At 45.6% G+C, this 15,771-nt stretch overlaps 3 protein-coding genes across 3 annotated transcripts; 2 read left to right on the top strand and 1 right to left on the bottom strand.

Moving 5' to 3' along the window:
* The first annotated feature begins 5,090 nt into the window (after positions 1 to 5,090).
* LOC112898135 lies at positions 5,091 to 5,749 on the top strand. The gene is made up of 2 exons (XM_025966524.1): positions 5,091 to 5,373; positions 5,465 to 5,749. Exons 1-2 carry the CDS (start codon positions 5,134 to 5,136, stop codon positions 5,747 to 5,749), a joined length of 525 nt encoding a protein of 174 aa, XP_025822309.1. The 5' UTR covers positions 5,091 to 5,133.
* Positions 5,750 to 7,447: 1,698 nt separating this feature from the next.
* LOC112898137 lies at positions 7,448 to 10,033 on the bottom strand. Its single transcript, XM_025966525.1, has one exon. It carries the CDS (start codon positions 10,031 to 10,033, stop codon positions 7,448 to 7,450), a length of 2,586 nt encoding a protein of 861 aa, XP_025822310.1.
* A 3,403-nt stretch (positions 10,034 to 13,436) lies between these two features.
* LOC112898138 lies at positions 13,437 to 15,073 on the top strand. Its single transcript, XM_025966526.1, has 5 exons — positions 13,437 to 13,634; positions 13,730 to 13,948; positions 14,034 to 14,126; positions 14,494 to 14,595; positions 14,678 to 15,073. Exons 1-5 carry the CDS (start codon positions 13,437 to 13,439, stop codon positions 15,071 to 15,073), a joined length of 1,008 nt encoding a protein of 335 aa, XP_025822311.1.
* Positions 15,074 to 15,771: the final 698 nt, after the last annotated feature.

Consider the following 15,771-nt stretch of genomic DNA (forward strand, 5'->3'; position numbering starts at 1 on the left):
TAGGGTTGGCGGCGCAAGATTGAACACATGTTCTAATGCTCAGAGGAGGATTCCGTGGCTAGGGTTTATGAGCAAAGGGGATTTTTGGAAGTTAACCCAGATTTTGGGAATCTTCAGAGATCTATCTTGGAGAAGAATTTGAGTTCGGGCGAAGAATGAAACGAATTGAAGAGCCAGTTCGAATCCGGATCAGCATATTCTAAGGCCGATGCATTGCCATCGGCTCTTAAGCAGATCGTTGCGTTCAAAGAACTACAGACGCAAAAGAGAATTTCATTCACAACAAGGAAGTAAGTACAGAAGGGGAGTCGATTGCTCCTAGAGCCGATCTATCGACTTAGTGCTACAGCCTACCACCAATACATGCCGAAGGTCTTGCAGCACTTGGTCGGCGGAGCCGTGCTGATATCACTGTCGTCACCGTTGTTGTTGCTACTATCGTCACCCCGCTGCTGTTGCTGGTGAAGCTGCCATCATCCTCGGTTTCTTCGTTGCCATCGGTAGCTTCATCTAACGAACCGCCAAAGAGGAAGTTACCTGCTACTGAGTCTTCTTCGGTTGAGGAGGAATCGGCTTTTTCTTCTGAGGAGGAGAGCTCTTTGTAACATTCAGGTATTAGAATTATAAATTCACTAAATTCTAGTATTAAGTGTGCATGTTGATAATGTGTATGTGTGTTTAAATGGGAATGCAAAAGGGAAAAGGACATTAATGTAATTCTGAAAAATTTGGATCCTTTAGTGTTAAATGGGAGAGAATGGAAGGTAAAATCAAAACATATAAAGGTTGTATGGTAAAAGTTAAGAACTTGCTTTTAAGTCACAAATATAAGTGAAACTACCCCTAGGATGTAAGTGTAGTGTAGTTTTTAAATAGGATTTAATTAAAGTTTAAAACTTTGCCAAGTTTTATGTTAGTTTCAAATCCTTAGCTCTTCTACAACTGAACCTTAAAGCAAAGTTGTAGATCTTGTTAAACCCTACACTTTTGCTTTTGGGCACTTTTTCATTTGAGCTATGGTTTGAAAGTTATCTAGTCTTTACAGTGGAGTCCCTGCACTTTTGGAAAATCACAGAGCAGTCCTCGTCTTCTTCCTCCAACCCCGCTCCTCTGTTTCGTCTCTGCGCCGCCCCGCCGCCTGCGCCAGCCATGTGCCACGCACCGCCGCCCCCATGCCACTCTGCACTGAGCCACGTGCCGCCTCAGCCCTAGCGCCGCCGCTTCCCCGAACCCCGCTGGCCTCTCCCCGTCTTGCCACGCTGCCTGCCATCTACCCGAGCCGCTCTTCGCCGCCGCTCGCCGTCGCTGCAACCTGACCAGAGCCACCTCCTGCTCCCCGCAAACCCCACGTGTCGCTCCCCGGACGGCCGCTGCCTTAATTCTCCCCGCTGCCTTCTTCCACATGCGCCACGCTACCCCCAGCACTGCCTCTCGCCCACTGTGCCCTCTCTAGTAACTTAAAGCACGTCTTGAGCTCCAAATACATCCCCTCTTATGCTCCTGCACCCACAATTTCACTGCCATTTCTCTTTCCCGACCCCGCGCCTCACCAGACCTCCGCCGCCGCCACTGCGCGCCGTCGTCAGCCGCCCCAGCTGCCTCTGAGCCCCGATCCAGTGCTACTAGAGCGCCGCCACGACCCACTGGTGCTCCCAAGCCCATCCAATTTCATTCTCCCGCGCCCGAACATCATCTCCCACAGCGCTGGCAAGCTCAAGCCCGCCGCCGCTCGGCCTCGCCGCCTGTGGCAGAACCAACCTGAATTACACCGGCTCAAGTGCTTCAAACGGTATAATCCCTTGGCCTGTCGGGTAACGTCCCGATAAACCACCGAAAGCAGGATCCAACAAGGTACCTTGCACGAAGGCGAGTCCAGAGATATAAAAGCCATTACACTTTACATCACAGGCAGGTATATTACATAAGGATATAAAAGTGACATTAGTTTCCAACGAGGGACCTTATTACAAAACGGTTTAAGTTTTATGTCACAGCAGTGGAGTTTGAAAACACGGACACTGTACATGTCGTTATTATGGATATCATGCTAGCCCGGGCATGATATCATTCGACGGAATCTGTGTTGGCCGGGAACGGATCCCACTCCACGGACCAACCATCAGGCAGGGGATATGGCCATGGTGTAATGAAAGCTGGCTCATCAGGGGATTCACCTGAAGTAGATAGTTACAAAGCAAGATTGAGTATGCTAATACTCAGCAAGACTTACCCGCTCATGGTATACTTAGCCATGTACCTAGACTTATGCAGGCTTTTCAGGTTTTGGGTAGAGTTTTCAGCTGAAAAACAACAAAGAGTAGGTCCTTAATTGCAATTTTTATCTTTCAGGTTCTAGTTGATTATTCATTCTAGGTAAGCACCTATAACTACTCAAGCATGGTAAAATCTTTAACCAAACATCACCTTTGATAATCATGACATTTCTCTTGTTACTCTATGTGGCAAAGGGATTAAGCAGTCTCAATCATCGTGAGAAACGGACGATTCTGAATCGAATTCAACCTAGCAAGAGTAAACCTAACACACACGCTTGGAACACCAAAGGGTCATTCCGAAGCAACCGTTTGCCTTTCATTCTGACTCGTGGATCAGATCCACCACAAGCGACTGCAGGACCATACGCACTTCCAAAGTGCAGGACGTACGTCTGTAACGCGACTACAAAACCTATACTCCTGGTTGCCCAGCAACACGTATTCCTACATGTCGAACCAAGTAACCAAAAGAACCAAATACATGTGGTGGGGGGTATGTCCACTCCTTGGGCCGATTGGTTACTAGGCTTACCGCTTACCATATTTCGCGGCATGTGGCTAGTACTTTCAAACGCTTAACCACCGCTACCACACCCTACGACCTTATCAGTTTTTAACAACACAGACGGGGTATCATCTCAACCATGATACCTTACAAAACTCCCGTCCGTCATCCTTATAGTGATAACAGGAATGTAAACATTACAACTCCTATATCGCGCGAGTGACAGCAAATCACTCGACTTCTACCGGTCCTATTAGCACAGTAGCTAGTCGGACTCAAGTCCTAGTATTCAGTACATTGGTTCCTGGAATTATGCAACTAAGGTTCCAAACAATTCCTAAGAACTTAATGCATAAAATATATAAATAGATATAAATTGCAGTGTAAACAAAATAGTGGGTTATGTCCGGGGCTTGCCTTCTTGCGTATTGTCGGGGGCAGTAGGGTCAAAGTTTTCCGAAGTTTGATTCGGAACTTCAGTTAAACCTTCGACAGCGTTCCCGGGGTCTTCAGTTGGTTCTATTCCTTGTTCCAGAACCACTTCGTAATCACCGTCGGCGAGAGTAGTCGTGTCTACATGATATGCAAAACTATAAGTTGAAGAATGCGTATTCTTTCATGTTATTTCACAATAAAGTTGCAATCCAAAGGAGATAGAATTTATTTATTATCTATGTAATCCATTCCTGCACTGGGCAGTCATTTATTGAGTATTAACAATTTTACTTAGATACAATAAACAGCAGGATTAACTACACTAAGCAACTAACTAGTGGCGTAAGGTATGGGGTGGGTTTCCAATAACTATATTAAAAAGCTTTATTCATTTGTTATACCAAGTAGTTATATAAACCCTATGTCAATATTAAATTATGGACCTATTATACTATGTCTAAGCTTATTTTTGTTGTTTGACACCTAAGCCTAGGTTGAGAATTTAATGACAGGTTATATTACTTAAGAACAGAACCCTAGAATATTTTCATCATTTTTGAGCATTTAAAACCATAGATATTGATTCATTAAGGTTAATTATGCCTTATGCATAAATAAACTTGTATATTAAGCAAATGCTACTTAATCAAAAGAATAAATATTTTACTTAAATTATACATGTCAAAAGAAAACTAACACAACTGGTTTCACATTTTTATCATTTTTCTTTCAATTACTATGTGTTTTCTAAGCCTATAACGAATTACTCTTAACATTTAAATTAAAGCACCAAACATTCAGAAACTGAAGTTCATTCTTTAAGTAAAGTTGCAGATCTTAAAGAGAGGATTCTAACAAATTTTGATTTGTATTTTTATGATTTTTCCTTGAATTGATACAGAATTTCAAAGTTTGCATCAAAATAACACAAAGGGGTCCTTTCAGCACTATTTATCTGAGTCTAGGGCTTTGCAGATAACCCCCTGGATTTCTCTTTCTTTTAACCCGAGATCCCTGGGCCAGAGACAGAAGGGGAACGGGAAGGGGGCGGCCATGTTCCGGCGAGGGGGATCACCGGCGGCGAGGTCCGAGGGCAGGAGAGGACGCAGGAGCCACTACAAGAATTATGATTTTTTATGACAAAAGTCCTCATGACGAGGACAAATATCGTCATATATTGTAACATTAGATGACGACAAAATCTATGTCGTCATAAATTCATGAGCCCTTGAACTATTTATGACCAATCTCTTCTTTTGGTCACATAAAGATGCCCGGTGTCGTCACAAAATGTCAACCAGAGTAGCCGATCGTCTGTTATGGTTTTAATGACGATATGAAGTGGTTTTTTGTGACCTTTTCTGTACGTCATTGTTTGTTAATTATAACATGATCCCCGAACAGAAGTGGAACTTGGCCATTTCGAATCGTTCCCCAAAATTCCCCACTCCCACACAGCGGCGGGCGGTGTTCGGGCGGCGGGCGGGCAGCGTCCGGGTGAGCGGACTGCGGCTGCCGAGCGCGGATGCCGGCGGTGGGTGGGTTGGTGTAGCGTTGCGGGCGGGTAGGCCGAGCTTGGGGGGCGGCCTGGTGGAGCGCGGCGGGTGGCGGATCTCGGCAGGACGCCAGGGCGGGCGGCGGATCTCGATGTGCGGGCGGGCGGAGCAGGTGGCCTCTGGTGTGAGGCCAGGGCGTGGGGGTGGGCGGACCCGGGCGTGAGGCCAGTGCATGCGGGCAGGCAGAGCAGGGCGGTCTGAGCTCGGCGTGCGGGTGGGCCTCTGGGCGAGCGTCGGTCGGGGTGGTAGAGCACGGCCGCCGTCGTGTTGCCTCTGGGCGGAGCCGGCTCCCCCTCTCCCCAGGTGACAGCGCTGGACAGTTCCAGGAGACTGCTGTGGCGGCGACGGCGACGACGGCGCCATGTCCAAGTGGGGTAGCTCGGCTACTCAATCGAGGGGCAGTGGAGCGTCCAGGATAGTTGAGCGCCATCTGGAGCCAAGCTCGATGTGGGAGCTGCAGCCATATCCTCTTGGTAAGGAGACTGGACTCCCCTTGATCCCATGCCCTGACTGTGGGATGGCGAGGGTGATAGAGAGGCGGTCAGGGAAGGACACGACCGAGAACTACCTGCGTGTGTTCTTCAAATGTCCACGGAACTCAGTGAGCATCCACTTGTATGATTTGAGCTGAGAAGTTCTTCATCCCTGTTTATCCAGCTATGGTTAACGAAATTGTTTTGTTATTGTTGTAGTTTCCTAAGCTTTGCGGGTTCTATAATTTCCAAAGGCAGTATTTGGATAAGCTGGAGGAGCTTGGCATTGTCGCAATCCACAAATTCCCCCTGGCAGTGGACATTGGTGATGAAGCTGAAGAGGTAGCAGATGCATCATCTGGGAGAATGGTCATGAATATGCGAGCTGGTGAACTACAGATTGAGGCCAAGGTGGACAATCTTGCGTGCAAGTTCAACCTTTTGATGTCTGTTTTAGTAGTTGGTCTTGGCTGTGTGTTGATGTATGTTGCAGGCAGGCAGTGAAGTCAAGTTCACTGCATAATGTATTTTAGTCTTTGTAGGTGATGGTTGCAGTGTAGTATGAACAATGCAATTTGGTGCAGTTGGTCTTCACTTTTGTAATGTAAGAACAAGGTGGTGCATTTTCTAGCATTGCAATCTGGTCGATGGTCAAGCAATGCAAACTGGTTCTTTTTTGAAGCAATGCAAATCAGTTCATGTATGAAACATTATGTGCCAATATTGGATGGGCTTGCATTCAGGCAAGCAAGAAATGAAAAGGAAGGAAATGGAATAGTGTATTTAGCAAATTTGTGCGTGATGAAATATTGGCAGAATGTATGTTACTTCCGGCCAATACATTTTGTGACAAATTATGTACATTCCATGACATGGCCTTGGGGTCATAAAAACCCAGAAATCCATTTTATGACAGATTCTGGGCATGACACATGAAGTCCCCATATATATACACACACATCATGTGAATGAAATCTGGACACTCTACTTTAACCTGCATCACACATGAAGTATACACTGAAAACAGAAACATTGCATATAAGGTCTTGCAATCTCATAATTCAGATACAAATGTAGTAGCATAATTGAAATACAACAAAGTCAATAACAGAAAAGTTCATGCATGGTTCACATATGTCTAGAAATGCAAAGGTCAATCAACATCACTGTCTTCTCCTGAAGTATTGCCTTCTTCTGGACTATGGTACTCAAGGTAGGTTTCATCTTCATCTTCGCGGTCTGCTTCATCACCTTGAGCAATATGTTTTTGTCGACGGATGCTCTCGACGAGGTCTCTACTAATAGGGCTGCCTGGTTCATTATCCATGTGCAACAAATCCATATCTGGAGGAATGTCTCTCACTGCACCATCTCTAGATGAAATATGCTCCTCTTGGTATGCCTCTTGAGATCTCATTTGTACTTGTTCATGGATTGGTTGGTTTGTGTCGGACTCTTCGACATCAAATATATGTCGGTGGCCAAATTCTTGTAGCACTCGCCAACATGGCCCTAATTTTGTATCTTCCAAGAAAAATACCTGTGTAGCATCTGTGGCCATAATGAAAGGATCATCCTTATACCATCGGCCTGTGATGTTTATGCTCTTGAAGTAACCATCATCTTTCATCTGGTATGTCCTTCCCCCAAGATGGTACCATTCACATCGTAATAAGATAACAGTTCTACTCCGTTTGCTGTTCTTACTGTAACTCAGCTCAATAATGTCTACGATTGTCCCATAGAAGTTCATTGTGTCATCACCGTGAGTACCTGGGCACTTGATGGTGGAGTTCTGTGTCTTCCTATGTTCATCACGAGCCTTAGTGTGGTACCGTACCCCATTGATTATACAGGCTGTGTACGAACGCACTCGTGGATCCGGCCCACATGCTAGTGAGTACAAGTCTTCGTCAACATGTGTTGTGCCTTCATATTTCAATTTGGTAATCTGCCGGTAAAAAACATACAGAATTAGTGAATTTGAAAATGTATTGGATCATAAATGATGAAGTCATGCTGTAGAAAGTAGAACACACATGATTCTCCAACCATGCAGCGAATTGTGTTGACATCTTTTTTTCAACATTGTTGACCTCTTCTTGTTCTAATTGTGCCCTATACATGCTGCAAAGGAAGAAGGTAATTAGTTATTTTGTGACACTAGTATTGAATAAAGATGGCTGCAATAGCAGGAATTACTCACTCTTTGTATTCGTCAACTTCTTCGCAGTTATTTAGAACAAACCAAACCATGGAGTGTATGTCTTTGTCTTGGTAATGAAGATTTGAAGCACCCAACAGGTTAATACCATGATCAAAAATAGAGTAACCATTGGGTGAGATGTTCTCTTGTCCATCTAAGTTTCTTTCAGGCCTAGTGAACCTACTAATGATGTCACTGAAATATGTTGAGCACTGGGTCATACACTCATAGGCAGTGTATGCCTCCGCAATAGATCCTTCTGGTCTTGCTTGATTGCGAACGAAACGCTTAAAGGTGCCCAACCTTCTCTCAATGGGATACATCCATCCATACTGCACCGGTCCCCTAAGGAGTGCCTCATCAGGTAAGTGTACTGCTAGGTGAACCATAACATCGAAAAATGCTGGAGGATAGATTTTCTCTAGCTTGCAAATGATAAGCACAATATCTTCCTTCATCTGGTGTAGTGCATCAACCTTTATAGTTTTGGAGCAAAGTTGTCTAAAAAACCTACCCAATTCAGCAATTACTTCATATACATCTTTGCGCACCAAACCACGAAGGCCAGCTGGTAAAATATGCTGCAGCATTATATGACAGTCATGTGTTTTCAGCCCATGGATTGATCCTCCTCCCTCCATATTGACACATCTTGATATATTGGAGGCATAGCCATCTGGAAACTTAACATTGCTCACAAATTGCATGAACTTCTTCTTGTCTTCTGGTTTTAGAACGTAACAAGCTCTTGGCTTTGATGATGAACTACCACTGTCATCTAGCAAATGAAGCTCTTTTCTTATACCTCTATCCTCCAAATCTAGTCTAGCAGCGATGGTGTCCTTTGTCTTATTTGGGATATTAAGCAGAGTTGACAAAATGGCTTCACATATGTTTTTCTCTATGTGCATAACATCAAGGTTGTGCTGTAGCTTCAATTTTGACCAGTATGGTAAATCATACAAGCTAACCTTCAGATGCCATACTGGTTCATCTACATTACGGCATCGTTTTCTTGGTTTTGGCTTATCTGGATTCTTGCCTGGAACATAGCAAACTGAATCCAACCTTGCCATAACCTCATCTGCAGTAAATTTCCTTGGCTGCTCTCTTTTTTCATGCTTGCCATTGAAAGATTTGTTTGTCCTCCAAGCATGGTCGTTAGGGAGGAAACGTCTATGGTTTATGAAACCAATTTTGTTTCTAAGACATTCGGAGCATGGATTCTCATCACAGTATACACATGCAAAGTAACCCTTAGTGGTTCTGCCTGACATGGTGCCCAATGCAGGGTAGTCATGGATTCCAAACAGAATCGCTGCACGCAGGCTAAAGTCTTTGCCTTCAACTGCATCATAAGTTTTTACACCCTTCCAAAGCTCCATCAGGTCTGCTATCAAAGGCTGCATAAACACATGGAAATCTTTGCCTGGTGATTTTTTGCCTGGAATTAGTAAAGCAAGCATATAATTGGATTGGTCCATGCACATCCAGGGTGGAAAATTGTATGGTACCACTAACACTGGCCATATGCTATATGAATTGCTCATCTGACCAAATGGGTTAAATCCATCAGTAGCAATGGCTAACCTCAAATTGCGGGGATCATCTACAAAAGACTTGAAAGTCTCATCAAAATCTTTCCAAGCTTCCCCATCAGCAGGATGTCTCATTTCATTTTCAACGGGTACCCTCTTTTCCTTGTGCCATCTTGCATATTGTGCCCGCTGCTTTGACATGAAAAGCCTTTGAAGGCGTGGAATTATTGGAAAGTAACGGAGGACCTTGTGAGGAACTTTCTTTCTGCCCTCCTTGTTCACTTTCCATCTTGTGAAGCCACAAACTGGGCAATGATCATCGCCTTCATGGTCCTTCCAAAACAAGGCACAATCATACTTGCACGCATCAATAGAAACATAACCAAAACCAAGCTTCCGAAGCACAGCTTTCATCTCGTTATATGACTTAGGAATTCCGGGCACATTCTTCAAAGTTGAAGAAAGCAACTCAAGGAATGCATCGAACCCAGATGTTGTTATCCGATTGTACACTTTTATATGCAGCAGTTTAATCATGAAAGATAGCCTACTCTCCTCGGTGCAACCTGGATAAAGTTCACGCTTTGCCTCTTCCATGAGTTGTTTATATAAGTTACCACCGAGGCCATGGCTTGCTGCGTCGCGCAAATCTTGAATCAACCCCTGAACTCCCCTTGCACCGTCATCTATGACATCTTCAGCTTGTCCTTCCTCATCAAGTGGTGCCTGGCCTTGGTCAGTTCCATTACATGACATATCTTCAGGTAGATCAGCGAGTTCTCCATCATCATCTTGTCCAACATCATCGTCTTCCTCTCCATGATGGGCCCACCTAATATAGCACCTCGACATACCATTGAGCTCGATATCCTCGTGCACATCATCTAGGCTTTTCTCTTTCTGGTTCAAGCACTTTCGGCATGGGCACTTGATTTTCTCATCTGCACTAGTACATCTAGCTCTGACATATTCCATGAAGTGTTGAACACCAGACAAAAAGGCCGGCGAAAATGGTGCACTTGTATAAATCCAACTTCTATCCATCTTGACCTGGATAAATTAGGTGCAAAGAGTAACAAATCCATCTTAAATCCCTGGACTAAAGTTCAAACAGTACAAGAAAAAATGGTAAATTGACAGAGGTACACATCACTGAACTCACCTTGTGGGGGTGTGGTTGCCGCGCGTGGATGCTGGTGGGGGTGGAGCAGCTCATTTTGCTGGTGAAGATCCACCGTGGGTTGGACCCCTAGTCTCCACGTACCACAGTGCAGGTGAGGGGACGGCCGGCGGCTGCTGGAGCTGAGGGGGTGGGCGCCAGATGCACGTGAGGGGAGGGGCGGCGGCTGCTGGAGCTGAGGGGGTGGGCGCCAGATGCAGCTGAGGGGAGGGGCGGCGGCTGCTGGAGCTGAGGGGGTGGGCGCCAGATGCAGCTGAGGGGAGGGGCGGCGGCTGCTGGAGGTGAGGGGCGGCGAGGCCGGTGAGTGCAGGTGCTACTCGCCGGCAAGCCTGCAGGGTGAGGGGAGGGGCGCCAAGGCAAGCAGGCCAGTTGGGCCGGCCTGATGCCTACAGGCAGTGGCCAAGCGGCAACACAATGACCAGTGGCCAAGCGGGCACACAGTGGCCAGGTTGTCCAGCGTATCAATGACATGTGGGCCCAGATGTTCATGTCTAAATCTTGTAACAAATTTTTCTCCTACATACTCTCGAAATCTGATGCTTTTTTTCTAAAAATTTGTAAAATCATGATCATTCAAATTTTTTTTGTTGATTTTGATCATATTTTGATGTTCCAAAGTTTGAACGATTTACAAGTCGAGGGAACAATCTCTCATATAGCCTCATGAAACTATGAAACTATTAGTGAGACTTGTAATTTTTATGAACAAACTTACTGCCACTTTCTCGAATGAACTAACTACCAAAACAAAAAGTGTTCATTTTGATGAGATGTGCAATCTTTGTGTTCATCACTTTTTATTTTGAAAGTATTTAGCACACCAATTTTTAGTCCATAGACCGTCAAATTTGAAATTCAAATTTGAAACTGTCAAAAAAAGTTCAAATGAAAAAATAGCCAAAACCAAAAATGTAGAACTGGATGAGTTGAACATTTTTGTTTTATACGTTCATTTCATTTTCAATCGTTTACTAGGCCTAAAAATCGGTTTGAAATCCTAATACAACTCAAAGGGTCACTGACAATCCGGGCCCACCCGCCAGGGCCAAATTTTCGCTGCCGCACCTGGCTCTCTCCCGCGCTATCCCGCTCGCCGACACACGGGACCCGCCCCACCTCCCGCTCAAGCCATCCAAATCCCCCCTCGCCTTATCCTCTCCCCCGGCTAGGGATAGGGGAAAAATCCCCAATCCTTGGTCCCCTCTCCTCGCCGACACACCACCCCCGCCGTCCCCTCTCCTCGCCGACACACCACCCCCGCCGTCCCTCCAGCCCCGGCCCGCTGCCGCGCCGACCAACCACCCGCGCTGCCGCGCTGACCCACCACCCCCGGCCCGCTGTCACTCAACCCCGCAACGTCAACGAGCCACCACCCCCGCTGTCCCTCAAGCCCCTGCTGCCACGCCGACCCATCACCCCCGCTGCCGCGCCGACCCACCACCCCCGGCCCGCTGTCACTCAACCCCGCAACGTCAACGAGCATGGCCTCCTCCTACCTCCCCGCCACTTAGCGGCGCCCAGCGCGGACGACGTCCACGTCAACGCCAGAGGCCGGAGAGCCCCGTCGACATCCTGAACTTTGCTCGGACAGAGGCGCACCGAAGGCATCCACGTGCACTCCTCAACGCCGGCTATAGTCTGCTTCCTCCTCCTCCAAAGGTAGTCTGCTTCCCCCTTCTCCTCCATTGCTTGGTAATTGCAGTCTAGAAATGTTCAGAAAAGTTACAGTCTGAATACTGATTTGTTAGTTCCCCCTTCTCCTCCATTGCTTGGTAATCTTACATTCTGTTAATTGTTATTTTTTCTTCTTCCTAACATTTTAAAGAATACTGATTTGTTAGTTCTTTTGCATCTCTTTTACAGAAACTGAATCCAGTTTCTGCTCTCTGTCTGTTTCATGAAACTAAGTAAGAAATGAAAAAAACTCAGTACGAGCTGGAAAGGGATGAAAGGGTAAGGGAGGTCCAGGAAATTTTTGCGTCTCTGGGTATTCCAATACTAGCTCAGGATGTTAGAGATGTTTTTTCGAAAAAGGAAAAGTGCATGGGGAAGACAATAGAGTCTGACAATGAATATGACCCATCCTCTGACATTGATAACCAATGTGACAGTGATGATGACTACGATGATGACCTAAAACATGAGGATAATACTGAGGTGAGATGCATTACTAGGCCAATTAACAAGTATGTAGTTAGTCTTTTTCAATCATGTACTTCATTGTAGTCATTTAATGTACTTCACTCATTATCCTTAATCGATAAGATGCATGTTTCTCTTGGCAGGTACGAGCGATGGTTCCAGGAACTCGCACTAAGAAGCAAAAGACGGCACATATGCCGGCTGCAAACCAGCTGCCACCGTGCTCGCCTACCAAATTTACTAGGAAACAGGCAGCCAGGCGTACTCGAGGCCGTCCACCACCTAGGGATGCAAACCAGCTGCCACCGTGCACGCCTACCAGATTGACTAGGCAACAGGCAGCCATGGCATTGCCTGCAGGCCGTCCACCACCTAGGGATGCAAACCAGTTGCCACCGTGCACGCCTACCAGATTGACTAGGCAACAGGCAGCCATGGCATCGCCTGGAGGCCGTCCACCACCTAAGGATGCAAACCAGCTACCACCGTGCACGCCTACCAGATTGACTAGGCAACAGGCAGCCATGGCATCGCCTGGAGGCCGTCCACCACCTAAGGATGCAAACCAGCTACCACCGTGCACGCCTACCAGATTGACTAGGCAGCAGGCAGCCATGGCATCGCCAGGAGGCCGTCCACCACCTAGGGAAAGATTGCGCTTGCCTGCTAAGACCGCTTCGAAAGCCAACCCTAAAACTAATCCGATTTCCAGTGCTTCTAGATTACCTAGCACCAGTCCACCCATATCTACGCCTAGTGGAAACACTGAGCATAGTACTCCTACTCCTACACCCATCCTTACCGTGTTTCCACAAGTTACTCCCACGACTAGTGTTAACCAATCAGTTCCTGTAGAAACCTCGCCAGGTGTACAGAGCTCTAGGCAAAGCAATGACATCAATGACGCAAATGACCAAGTTGATGCCGATTCAGAGGGTCATACAATTGAAGGAGAACCAGTTGGTGACTTTGTTCCTGGTAATCAATATGTGTTTCCAACCCCTATTATCTACATTCAATATCTACATTTGTGGCTGCTATAATAACCCATTTTGCATGTTATTTGCCAATGCAGCGCCCCGAAAGGAAGTCCGCAAGAAAACCATAGGGCTTGGCTTAGAGAAGATGATAAAGAGAGGAAACAAGCTGCCTATCCAAGTGGCTGAAGGGAAGAAAAGACCTGATGTCCCACTTCAAGCAGCGAAGCTGGCATCAGAAACTGGTGTAGCTCTTAGAGACAAGCTGCCTATCTACACATCTTGGAAGCTTTATGAAAAAGATGGGGGGCCAGTAGAAGTACAAAAAGTGCTTGATAAAGTGGCGGTGAGACACCTAATTCACTTCAACTACTTTCTTTCATTACTAGCTCTACTCCCATGTAAGAAATTTTGTCAAATAAATGATTTGTGTGACTGCAGAATAGGTTGGATGTGGATGTTAAGAATGATGGACCAAGCAAATCTGCATGCACTGATATCATTAAGAAGGGAGTAAAGCAGCAGAGGTATCACCTAAAAAGGAAGTACTTCGACGAGTCCCTCACAATGGAACAGCTGTTGGCCAAAGAACCTCCACCTAAAATGAAGACAGAGGAGTGGATCGAGCTCATAAAGTACTGGTGTGACCCAAAGAATCAGGTCCATGGCCTGCATCACTGCTTTTGTTAACATGCAATCAAACTATGCCTGTCAATTAGAAGTTTGTATTGCATTTGTGGTGCAGGAGAAATCTGCGAAGAATAAAGTAAACCGATCCAAGGTGCAGCTTCACCAAAAAACTGGTTCTAGGTCCTACATAGCCTATCGATACAGCCTGGTAATACTATTGCTTTCACTTGGGGCACTTTTGGGGTGCTTTTCGGTTGTATGTTCAACATCTTTAAGCTCTTGTTATGTTGCAAAGGAAAATGTAGTTCATGGATATTTGTAGTGTTTTTCCTCTACTGAATAGCTATTTGTAGTGTTTTTCCTTTTGGAATTTATTTGCACAGGGAAACTCAGAAAGATGGATGAAAAGGGCAAGGCTCTTTCTGATACTAAACATTTTGCTTCTTGTACTGTATGTGATTATTTTGTTCTGTATGCACACTGATTGCCTGGTTTTCGGCTGGATCCTTTTGTTACTATGCAATGCAAACTGAGATGTGTGCTTCAAAGTCATCCAAGGCTTTTACATGCTGCAGAGGCCTAAGTACAACAACAGCGATCCAGATGCTGTAGAGTTCTTTGGGGAATGTATGAAAAGTTCCAAAAATGGTCGCACTCCTCTTGCCAATGAAATATATGTAAGTTCCAAAATGATTTGATACATCTATTGTACTCAAGTACGTGCCTGGCCTTGTTATTAACTGCATTCTCTTTATGTAGGAACGGATGGTGGCAGAGAAGGATAGAGAGCCAGAAGAAGGAGAAGAAAAAAAATCTCCCACCAAGATTGTTGATGAAACTCTTAGCGAGATCAGCCGCTCATCCACATTTCTTCCTAACATTGGTGCCCCTCGACCATCAAAGAATGCTCAGTCCTCATCAACAGCAGCACAAGCACGCATCCGAGCTGAGTTTGAGGCAACCCTCCAAGCTGAAAGAGAGGAAGCTGCAAGGAAGCGGGAAGAGTTGCAGGCACAACTTCAAGCTCAGCAGGACGCACTTGAAGAAAACCAAAACTTGCTGCGGCAGACCCAAGAGGAAGTGAGGGGGATGACTAGCAGGTTTGAGGAGACTAATGCGCTGCTGCGAGCTGTCCTGAGACTTCAGAAAGATTGAGGTATGACTGCAGTTTCTGAGGATGAGGCCTTTGTCTAAGCTTTTGCTACATTGCTTTAACTTAGTCTGTGCTTCGAACTTTGTGGTTGGAACATGTGTGGTTGAACCTGGAACTATGTGGTTGAACAAGTATGCTGCAAGTTTGTGGTTGGAACATGTGTATCCATGAAGGCTTCAGTGAATTGTGTTGACCTGTGAATTCTGAATGATTTGAGAATTGTGGTGTCAATCCTGTGGATGATGGCTGATATATGTGTATTAATTATGCTTTTGTATGCTGTGATGAAAGACTAGTGTGACGCCACAGACTCATCTGCAAATGTCTGTAAATAGCATACGAACCAGTACAAAACATGACAAAATATAAGTGTCACATAATCTACAAAAACTATACATGACGACACTGCGATGTCACAAAAAACCATCGAAACTTGTTCTTCGTCTTAGCATTTGTGACGACTCGTACATAATGTGATGCGTTGACTAGCTAATATATGACAGAAGTACTCGTCATAAAAGGAAACAATATGTGACGCTACAAACCCTCCGTCACAAAAGATACAGACATTTTGTGACCGTTGACCATAAAACCGTCACGAGGTACTTTATGTGACGGTCGTTTTGTGACGACACTGTGACGCGGGGATTTTGGTCATAACTTACTTTTTATGACCAATTGCTTACTTTACATGACAGAT

The sequence above is a fragment of the Panicum hallii genome, chromosome 6 (genome assembly GCF_002211085.1).
Source record: "Panicum hallii strain FIL2 chromosome 6, PHallii_v3.1, whole genome shotgun sequence".
NCBI classification, from domain to species: domain Eukaryota; kingdom Viridiplantae; phylum Streptophyta; class Magnoliopsida; order Poales; family Poaceae; genus Panicum; species Panicum hallii.